The sequence below is a fragment of the Eptatretus burgeri genome, chromosome 18, assembly GCF_056783735.1.
Source record: "Eptatretus burgeri isolate ZD-2024b chromosome 18, Ebu_testis_v1, whole genome shotgun sequence".
Classification (NCBI taxonomy): Eukaryota; Metazoa; Chordata; class Myxini; order Myxiniformes; family Myxinidae; genus Eptatretus; species Eptatretus burgeri.
In genome coordinates, this window is record NC_140978.1 from 366,305 (window position 1) to 377,500 (window position 11,196).

At 41.1% G+C, this 11,196-nt stretch overlaps 1 protein-coding gene across 3 annotated transcripts in view; it reads right to left on the minus strand.

Moving 5' to 3' along the window:
- Positions 1 to 3,052: 3,052 nt before the first annotated feature.
- LOC147008445 (L-selectin-like) overlaps positions 3,053 to 11,196 on the minus strand; it is a 63,032-nt gene continuing 54,888 nt past the window's right edge. For all 3 annotated transcript variants that reach the window (XM_085863539.1, XM_085863538.1, XM_085863537.1), the window contains 5 exons: positions 9,434 to 9,628; positions 9,109 to 9,303; positions 8,646 to 8,774; positions 8,024 to 8,048; positions 3,053 to 3,550 (listed from right to left, as the gene is read on the minus strand). In XM_085863539.1, coding sequence (XP_085719665.1) covers positions 3,520 to 3,550; positions 8,024 to 8,048; positions 8,646 to 8,774; positions 9,109 to 9,303; positions 9,434 to 9,628 — 575 coding nt within the window. In that variant the 3' untranslated portion in view covers positions 3,053 to 3,519. The remainder of the gene's footprint in view (positions 3,551 to 8,023; positions 8,049 to 8,645; positions 8,775 to 9,108; positions 9,304 to 9,433; positions 9,629 to 11,196) is intronic.

Sequence of the window (11,196 nt, forward strand, 5' to 3'; positions counted from 1 at the left end):
GTAGACATCAGGGTTTTCCACAGACAACTTGGTCATATGCTGAACATATACGTGAAGTGCTTTTGTATACCTATTGTGCCCGGAGTTAGCTACATATAGTGGAATTTCATACATGTTCTGTGGGTGTTCCTTCCAGTCACCAGTTCGTTCAGCTTGTAGGAACCTTCTCACAATGTTGATCTTCGTACACTGTAACCAAAGCTCGGTTGTATGTAAATCCTGCATGGAATCTGTTTCCTTCCTCACCGTGTCCCGTACATTGCTCAGAATTTGTGGAGTTCATATATAACAGGGTTATCTTGCCTGACATTAGATCATTATAGATAATGGCTACAGGCCTCATTTCCTCATGATATCCATGTCCTTCCATGTGCAGATGAACTGAGAGATCCAGTGTCCTCTTCAGGAGCTTGCCTGAATCTTATTGCTCTGGTATCCTCACCTCTATGATCGGACTGAGGATTCATCGGTATTGAAGTATTGTACACTTTCGATACGATCACGACGGTGAGGGCCATGTATGAATATTTCAAATTGACTGGACAATAACCCCATATTCCTGGTATACACAGTTTCCTGTTCCTCAAATTTTCAACGTTCCACCACGATACTCCTGCTTATCCTGATACTTTTCTTCCTGTACATGGAGTCTGAGTTTGATCAAATCAATATGCAATGTTACATTTCTTTGAAATAACAACTGAGCTGGATAAATGCCTGTGACTGCATGAGGTGTAGTAATATACACTAGCTATGTATAAAAAAAAAATATCGATGTGTAATCCACATGCAGGCTCTGCCAAGGTTTGGCAGACAATTTCCAAGGATATAACAAAGCAAAAGGAAGATTCTTCACATTCATTCATTTGACAAGCTTTGCACAAATGCCAAGCTCTCTTCAGAAGTCCATCTTCCTCTTTCTGCACCAAGTAACCTGCTCACTTCAGCCAGCTCTTTACCAACCTTTACTCTGAAGCTCAACTACATACCAATCTCCTCACTTTGTTCATCCATTCTCCTTCTATCCTCTCTCTTTATTCTCGAAATCCTCCTAACCCAGTTGTTCCTGCAGCGTCTGTTGTTGCTGCTCTGTCAGTGCCACCATCTCCAGACTATATACAGGTATACCAGTATTTCACATGACCTTAGGACTTTCCCTTTTAACTTCCTCAATATCTTCCTGCCCGCCATGAAACCTCCATTTTCCTCCATGCATTCGCACCCACTTGTAATCTCCTCTGTAGCCTTTCCTCTGAACTACCATCACAGGTCACCGTTCCACCAAGGTACACAAATCTATCTCCCGAGGTACAAAAATATGTCTCCCTGCCTTATCTCCTTCTCCTCTAACCTGATAGTCAATTACTCTTTCTGCAGCCTGACCCACATTACCTTGGTCTTCTACAGGTTCATCTTCAGTCAACACTTCTCAAAAGCCTCCTGCTCTTCCAGCACTTCCTGCTCGCTCTCTTCAACTATTACCAGATAGTCTGCATACATTAGCTTCCTGTAATTGTCTTCCATGTCCACCTATCTTCCTGTTGACCATTTCCATCACCATCATGAACATTAGTGGGCTAGTGCACTTCCCTGCCTCAAACCGATGTTGATGCAGAACTTATTTGATATTCCACATCAACATTCTCGTACAATTTACATAGCAAATCACACTTGTAGGTTTGTTCATCATCATATTGTGCATTTGGATCAATGAGGGGATAAAAGGGGGTATGTAGGTTCATACAAGTTGCAGGAGGTAAGGGTATATCTGTCTGTGCTGGTTAATGTTTGAGTGAGTTGACTTGCTGTTTGCATATGGTTCAGATTTGTGGCTTTCACACAGCATGATCCATGTGCATTGCACATGAAAGTAATGAATAATAATTAATTATTGTACGACGAATGTACATAATGTTGTCAACCAATTGCGGTGTTTAATTGCAATGACGTTATTGGTGATAATGAATATTTGTTTTAAGAACACTGACGGTCAACAATGTACATGAAATAGAAAAAAAAACAATTCTCATCGAGCACACAGCTCCCAAACATGCCATAAAAATAGGACCTGTAGATTTTGCAAGTAAATAAAGGTTGGAGAAAGGTAAAAGGTATATAAATTAATTAAAATTCAACATTATATGTCAGTCGCAGTAATGGTAATGTGTACGTAAGTTAAAAAAAATATTATTATTTGTGTGTTAGTAGTGGATATAGTAAATAATTTATAAATAAATGAATAAATAATTCAAGGTGGTATGATTGTACATATATATCGGTGATGGTAGAGTGTACACATTATGATTTTTTTTTTAATCAAATGTGTGTTAGTAGTGGAGATTGTAAAGTGGATATAAATAAATAAATATCCAAAGTTGTGTGTTGGCAGTCAAGATGGTAAAGTGTATAAAATAAAGCAGATACAAATCCTGGACTATTCTCTCCCGTAAAGGTTTAAAAAAATTTTTTTACATTTCCAAAACGCTGAAAAATAAAATTGTGTCCCATGACTTTTGGCTCCAATCCCAAAATAATTTGACATGCCTCATGCCCAAATGTTATTGCGTGTATGTGCTGAATGTGAAAGAAATGCTTCCAGTCATTTTTGAGTGGTGGCTGCGGGCTTAAAGCACAGAAAATATTAGCCCCCAGACAGGTGGACGCTCAGTTGGGGGCTAAAAAAAAATTCAAAATATTTCAGTCAAGAACAACAACTGTATTCCAAGGCACCAGGAATCCTACACACCACTGAGAAAATCTGTTACACTGGATGGGAACTAAGTATAAAAGGAATAACCACGATGAAGGGAAATCTTTTTGACTCCCCGTCGGCTCGGACTCTGGATTATGTTCCATAATGTGTTCCAACTAATTAGCATTTTTGAGCTGAATTCCAAGGAATTAAACGAATTGCATTAACGAGATAATTATATTTCAACATAAAGTAAAATGGCTATGGAGTATTAAATTTAGCAATTGGAATGGTCTGCAATTGTGAGTTGACTTAAGTGCTGTCATAACAGGACTTAGCAAATCAAAAACACGAGACAGGTTTTCAAGGCAGAGCAAGTATTTTTGGTATTTTTCGAACAATCAAATCAAAGCCAAAATGAACAGTCTATTAAAATTGTCCTTTAAAGCAAAATACATTTCTCAACTACACGTTAAGATGAATATGTTCATATTAATAATCTTCACTTCAGATTTTAGTTCACACGTTAAACTCAAACAGTATGCAGTGGTTAAAAATTGTTGCAAAAGCTAAGAAACAAAGTACTTCAAAGTGAAATGCAAGAATGTGAAGATAATTATGAGACCAATAAGACAGTTTCATGCGCAAATTGCTAACATGTGTTGGATGTTGAATGTGAAGAGCAACACGTTCATTGTATAATTGGTAAAACTGAAAGGGATGGTCATTTGAATGAGTTGGTTGAAAGATGCTGCTTGCAGATTCACAGTTGGAGGGAATTTAAATTTAATATTCATTCTTGATCTTCGAGTTTGCTGAAGTTGTTTTTAAAGATAATCCATATTCCCAATGGATGCACTAAGGAAAAGATAAGACATAGTCAAAATCACGTGGACTGAGGAAACATGATTCCGAAACACAATTTTATGAAGTCACAAGCATTTCATTTGTTCACTTTCTACTTTATTTTACTGTTATTGGATCAATTAACTTTTCAATCCAATAGGAAGTGATTTAATCATGCGCTCCCATCTGATCTCAAACAGATGTGAGTCAAGTGCATGTCTGTTTGAGATTGGGTAGGAACGCTTCATCACACTCGATACATTTTGGCATACATCTCTACCCGATAACACGTGCCTTCTGGTTTTTTTGGTTTGCATTGGCGGGTACAATCATCTGGGTGGCAGACAGGCTTTGTTCTTTGCACATTATGCGGTTTTACTGTGTGAGACATAATCTGTGGCTAATACTCACAACTACAACCAGAGGGTGCTAATAAAATTTGTGCAAATATATAATATAATTATTTTTTTAAGAAGAAGAAGGCACTTCCAACAAAAGGTAAACCTGATCTACTCCACCGATTTGAGCAATAACCAAGAGCAGACTCGGTCTCAGGCAACATTTCACCCACTTCATTGCAGGCTTCCTCAGGCCAATGGACCCTGAGCCTCGGCATGTGTCTGGTTTTTAATTCTGATATGACCGCTCATTTCCGTTCACATGCTGGTCCTTGAGGTCAAATGGAGGAGTGTTTTTTATTTTATTTTGCAATCCTCAAGCAAAATAGATGTCAAGTCACATCGTCGATGGGCTGATTTGCTCTTTTTTTTTCGTTTGTTTGTTTTTTACTTGCACATGATCAGGTGTTGCATGTATGGTTGAGCATGGGTGTGCGCTTCTTGTTTTTGTGTTTTCAAGCAACGAACATGGCTTAATGAGGTGTGTTGAACGAGATGAGGTCTAGGTTTGACGTTATGAGGTGTGGCTTGTGTGACTGGTGGGGTTCCCGTTGGGTGTTGCACACATGCAAATGTGGTTTTGGGATTGAGTGTTGTTTGTTTCTCACCTTATCCAGCTGTTTGCACCATCCATTTTTCATCATTTGCATCAGGGGTGTGTTTTGTGTGGGTATGTCCACATTCCCCCCAATTCGACCACCAATCCGTGCACTGCATCCTATCCTGCCAATCCTTTCAAAAAGGCCCGGGTAGTATGGCAGTATACAGTTCCCAAGTGTGTTGCCCCAGACGGTGATCTACCATGTTTGTATGCACAATGGTGAATGTGTCATGCACATACCTCTTCCAGTATTGTGGGAGCCAATTCTCTTGAGACTCAAATGTCCTGTTTTTTCAGCATCAAGCTCAATCAGTTGAAGCATTCAAACGATTTGAAAATGGCCGGTCAGAACAGCCAATTAACACCTGACGATGTTGCGAGCCTGCTGGAGATGTGGCTGAATAGCACGGCCTTCATCTATGACGGTGCACAATATCGACAAACATTTGACACAGCTATGGTTTTACCGGTCTCTGCTGTTTTGGATAATTTGGTGAGGGAGGAACTCAAACAAAAGATATTTGAATCTCATGAGAATTGGCTCCCACGATACTGGAACAGGTACCTGAGTGACACCTTCGCCATTGTGCATACAAGCTTCGTAGACCACCTTCTGGGGCAACTTAGCCGGGTATTCCCCAGCATTAACTTCACAACTGAAATTGATAAAGAAAGCAAATTGGCCTTTTTGGATGTGGAGGTTCACCGTAAGTCTGACGGCTCCCTAAAGACTTTGGTTTACAGGAAACCAACCCACACCAGCAGGTTACTGGATTTTAACTCGTGCAACTCAATCTCCCACAAATGCAGTGTAGCATGGACCTTGGCAACTTGGGCATGGATGGTGTCATCTTCCAAAGCCGATGCAATTAAAGAAATCAGATTATATAACATTGTACACAGTGCACGGATTAGTGTAGACTACAAGTCTCTATGCACTATCTGTAATGTCATTTCAAAACTAAAGGACACAATATCAACTGGCGATAAATGTGGAGTAGTTTACCATTCGTCATGCAGAGACTGTGACCAATTATACATTGGTGAAATTGGAAGAAATTTCAAAGAATGACTAGATGAATATGATCGAGCAATCAGGCTTGGAAAGGTGACACAGTCAGCCATAGCACGCCACTGCCTGAAATCTGACCACAAATTTGACTTTGATGGGACCTGTGTCCGAGACACGATATTCAAGAAACGAGGTTGAGACTGGAAGCATGGCATGTGAAGAGCTGAGAGGGTGGTCTAATTGGGGAGACAGTGGAGATACCCACACAATACACACCTCTGATGCAAATGGCGAAAACTGGATGGTGCACACATCTGGATAAGGTTAGCAACAAACAACACTCATTCCAAAACACAACATCTGCATGTGTACAACACCCAACGAGAACCCCAACACTCATACAAACAATACCTCATCATATCCACCCCAGACAAAAAAACAAACCGATTCTTTCCCTGGAAACACAAAAACAAGAACAAGCACACACACACACACACACACACACACACACACACACACACACACACACGCTCACGTACACACATGCAACACCAAATCATGTGAAAGTAAAAACAAAAAAAAAGAGCAGAGCAGCCCATCAATGATGCGATTTGACGTTTATTTTGCTTGAGGTTTGCAAAATCGAATAAGAAAGCACTCCTCCATTTCACCTCAAGCACCAGCATGTGACCGGATATGAGTGGTTGCATCGGAAATAAAAAGCGGACACGTGCTGAGGCTCAGGGTCTACTGGCCTGAGGAAATCGGCTGTGAAGTTGGCAAAATATCGCCTGAGACCGGATCTGCTGTTGCTTCTTGCTCAAGTTCGCGGAGGGGATCTGATTTCATTTTGGTTGGAAGCGCCATCTTCTTCTTTAATATGTATGATCCCAACTGCCCCAATCTTATACCATAATATATATTTATGTGTGTATGTATATATCCTTGAAAACACATCTGAACTTGACCTATAATACCATCGTTAACTGAACACACTATCATTACGGCCATTTACCCGTATCATCCATGCTCCCTATTATGTCACATAGTTTCTTGGCATGTTATGAACGTCATAAATTTATTTGTTCACTCACATCAGGACATATAGCAGATATATGAAGTTTCAGATTTTTCGGATGAGTATTTTAATTCAACCAATTATGGCTGGAATACCACTTCTCCGATGATGTCATCGTTATTACCCTATATACTTCATGGGACGTTGATGACATATGCCAAATTTCAATTATTTTCCTTGAGGAGTTTTGGAGAAAATTATGTCCAAATTTTTTCCTTTCATCCAACATGGGTGCCAAACCACGTGACCTATGAAGTCAGAGTTGGCAATAAAATATTCTCGATGGGGAGTCGACCTATGTTTAAAGTTTCACATCGCTCAGACAAACGGTTGCAGAGAAAAACATTTATATAGCGAAAATAAAGAGACACAGACAGACAGGGGCATTTAATAGTCTTGCATCCCCTTTTGGATAAGACTAATAACATGGAAGTATATACTCTGAAGTGTTTGACCCAAAGACTACCCATACCATTATTTATTGGTTTCACCGGCCAGCTCTTTACCAATCCTGACTCAAAAGCTTATATACATGCCATTCTCCTCCCTCAGTTCATCCATCCTCCTTCTATCTAGCCTCTTCATTTTTGAAATCCTTCTAACCCAGTTGTTCTTGAAGCTTCTGTTGTTGTTGCTCTGTCACTGCCATCATCTCCCGATCAGAAAGGTCCACCAGCATTTCACACGACCGCAATTCTTTCCTAGTTTTACTGGAGGGGACTATAGGTTTGCTCTCCGTCCGTCCGTCCCACCTGTGGTTTTTCAGACTTTTTTTTCCCCATACCCTTTAACATATTCAACAAACTTTTAACACCTCCCCTGTAGCCAGGCAACACATTGCAAACCTTCTTTGCCCAACGCCTGGCACTGGCGAATGAGGTGGCATGTCGCTGCCACCATAGCCATGTTATGTCGATGGGATGTTGCCATTGGTGCCGCCAGAACCAATGATGTGACATCTTGCAGTGTGTCAATAGCAGCACACCCTCATGTGTCCTGGTAATGACCGGTGCCGTGCCAGACTCCTTGTACTCAGATCGGCCCAAGCATGAATCAAGACGCATCCACTGCACCCCTCTCCTACCTTGCCAGGGTACCTTGTCGGGTTTTACAAAGAGGCCGTGTACAAATTACACCTTCCTCATCTAGTGTCAATGTCAACTATAGCGCCCCTCACAGTATATAATATACAAACAGGAAAACTTTACTCTAACAGTCCCCTGGTTACAAAAAAAATGTTCTAACCTACACGAACACACAGACCAGGTTTACTAAGCATGCTACCTAATTTGTAACCCCTCCAACTTAATTATGTATGCGCGCACACACACACACACACACACACACACACACACACACACACACACACACACACGGCTAGACTATATGAACTCACCTGTTTCTTGTTAGTTGCATGTGATCTGTAAAGAGAAGAATGAAAGTAAGAAGTAGAAGTTGGATCAGAAGACTGCCAAGGAAATAATGCAGCATTTGTGTGAATGAGTTAAATAATGTATTCCTGTATTTGTGAGTGGTATTAAAATGAATAGGTTGGCAGGATACTCTTGAGGTATGTGCATTCCTCTTTGAGTTGTGTAACTTCCCCCCCCCTCCCCATGTTGTAATGTCAACCCAGCTATAAACTGTCACTGTGGTGTTATGTACACAGAGCAATTCATCAATGTGTGTGCGGTCCCTTGAATGGATGTTAAACTGGGTGTCCTGTCTGCTCAAATTAATTGTTCGATGTTAAAGATTCTTTTGCAAAGAGGAGGTGAATTATTGCCTAAATGCTGGCCAAATTCCAAATTCCTGCACTCTCAGTCGAGTATCCTGTATTGGAGTGGTGATCTGTCCAGGATTGTAACCATTACCAAAGTCACTGATCGGGCAGAACCGACACGCTGTATAGAACATGGCACAGGATGGAATGAATGAATTTAAATGAATGAGTTCATGTGTTAGAGTGAGTTGCATGAGTTTTGATGAATGATTTAATGGCTTGGTGCAATAGAAACCTTCATTCTTTTGGCGACGTAAAAAGTAGGTTGCAATAGTATAGATGGCAGCCAGGCTGATCACACCAGCACTTACACCTCCCACCACCTTCCCCCAACTCGATAACCAAGTGACATTTCTCTGTCCTCCTATGGCAAAAGTTTTACATCGATAGGAAGTGTTGTTTAATCTTTGCATTGTGCAAGGTTGTATTGGCCATGCATTGTGAGCCATATTACTGCCAGAGTGAGTCAATCCTGGGCATATCCAGTGCAAGCTTTGCCACAAATAAAATCAATCAATAAAGACATCATAACATATCCAGAAAACTTGTATTGAAAAACTATGAATAGTAAAAGAAAAACATGGACAAACAGAAAAGATGGCAAAGTGTGCATTTTCAGTTTTAGAAACTGTTGGTTAAAAGTCAAAACTTATTTGACTCATTGTTGTACTTCCTGTAGCTTAAGCTTGCTTTATTACCTTTGCAGTGAGATTCTGTTCCATTCCATGTCCCATTGTCCAGGCAGGAGATATTAAAGACGACATTCTTTTCATGCTCGCATCGAATTTCACACCAAGAACCACTCTCCAGATGCTCTGCTGACTTCTGCTGGCCGATATCAAATGAACATTTGATGCTGCCACCACTGGGTGGGTGAGGATGTGGACAGCTCCCTGCAAACCACAGCCATAAAAACCAAGTTTAATATTCACATTCAGAAGCAGTTTTAGAAACTGTTGGTTCAAAGTCAAAACTTATTTGATTCATTGTTGTACTTCCTGTAGCTTAAGCTTGCTTTATTACCTTTGCAGTGAGGTTCTGTTCCATTCCATGTCCCATTGTCCAGGCAGGAGATATTAAAGACGAGATTATTTTCATGCTCGCATCGAATTTCACACCAAGAACCACTCTCCAGATGCTCTGCTGACTTCTGCTGGCCGATATCAAATGAACATTTGATGCTGCCACCACTGGGTGGGTGAGGATGTGGACAGCTCCCTGCAGACCAGAGCCTTATAACCAAATTTAATATTCACATTCAAAGATTATCCAGGCAATGCTAAGGCAAAATCATATTCCCTCAAATTGATCACTTCAACAGGAGCGAGGAAAATACTGCTGGAGCTCTATGAAACAATTTATTGAGTGTTGCAAGTTCCCAAAATCACAGTGAGCTCCATCATTAGGAAATGGAAAGAATACCTAGACTCTTCCTTGAGCTGGCCATCCAACCAAACTGAGCAACTGGGCAAGAAGGACCTTGATCAGGGAGGTTACCAAGAACAGAACTCGATGACCACTCTGACAGAACTATAGAATTCCTTGGCTGAGATGGGAGAACCTGCTGGAAGGGCACCAGTCTCTGCAGCACTTCACAAATCTAGGTTTTATGGGAGAGTGGCCAGATGGAAGCCACTCCTGAGAAAAAGGCAGATGACAGCATGCCTGGTGCTTGCAAAAAGGCATGTGAATGTCTGAGAGCATGAGGCAAAATATTCTGTGGTCTGATGAGATGAAAATTGAACTTGTTGGCCTGAAATCAAAGCGCGACGTCTGGTGGTAACTGAGCACAGCTAATCACCCATCTAACACCATCCCGACCATGAAGCATGGTGGTGGCAGCATCATGCTATGGGGATGCTTTTCAGCGGCAGGGACTGGGAGACTTGTAAGGATAGAGGGAAAAATGAATGGAGCTAAATACAGGCAAATCCTTGAGGAGAACCTGCTTCAGAGTGCAAAGGACCTTCAATTGTGGTGAAGATTTACGTTACAACAGGACAATGACCCCAAGCATCCATCCAAAGCAACACGAATGACTTTAAAACAAGAACTTGAAAGTCCTTGAGTGGCCCAGCCAAAGCCCAGATTTGAATCCCACTGAGTTTCTGTGGAAAGACGTGAAGATTGCTATTCACCGACACTCCCCCATCCAACTTGACAGAGCTTCAGCAAATCTGCAAGGAAGAATGGAAGAAACTCCCCAAATCCAGATGTGCAAAGCTGATAAAGACATACCCATTAAGGGCTGACTGTTTCGTTTTCAATTTAAAATGACTTCCCCAGAGTGGAGCATGTACAAATTGGATTTGGAGTGAGCCAACTGGAGGGGTGCAAAGTTCACTGCATGTATGTAGGCAGGCCTTTGCCAGGGAGATGGCGTGGGTTTCAAATGCTCCTGCCTAATTTCTCTCAAAGGACACGATATATCACATGATATTTCAAAAATGTATTGAGCCGGATATGTTGTCATCGATCAGGCATTACAGGGCGGAGGTATGCGCTCTCCCGAGTGCCCTTCTAGTTTTAGCTTGTCTTGGACTATTGAGAGCATCTCTTTTAGATAATATTATGAATCCCCCATTTTACATGGATGGTAGGGAAATATTTGGTTGGACTATTTGGCATTGCCATATGAGCAGTTAGGTCATTATATCTTGATTATATTAAATGATCTACATACTATTACATTACCAGCTGACATAGAGAAGGTAAAATAAGGTTATGAAGTTTGTCAAATGGCAATTACCCTACTTTGCAGTGCATCCCATAGCGTAGTGATCAAT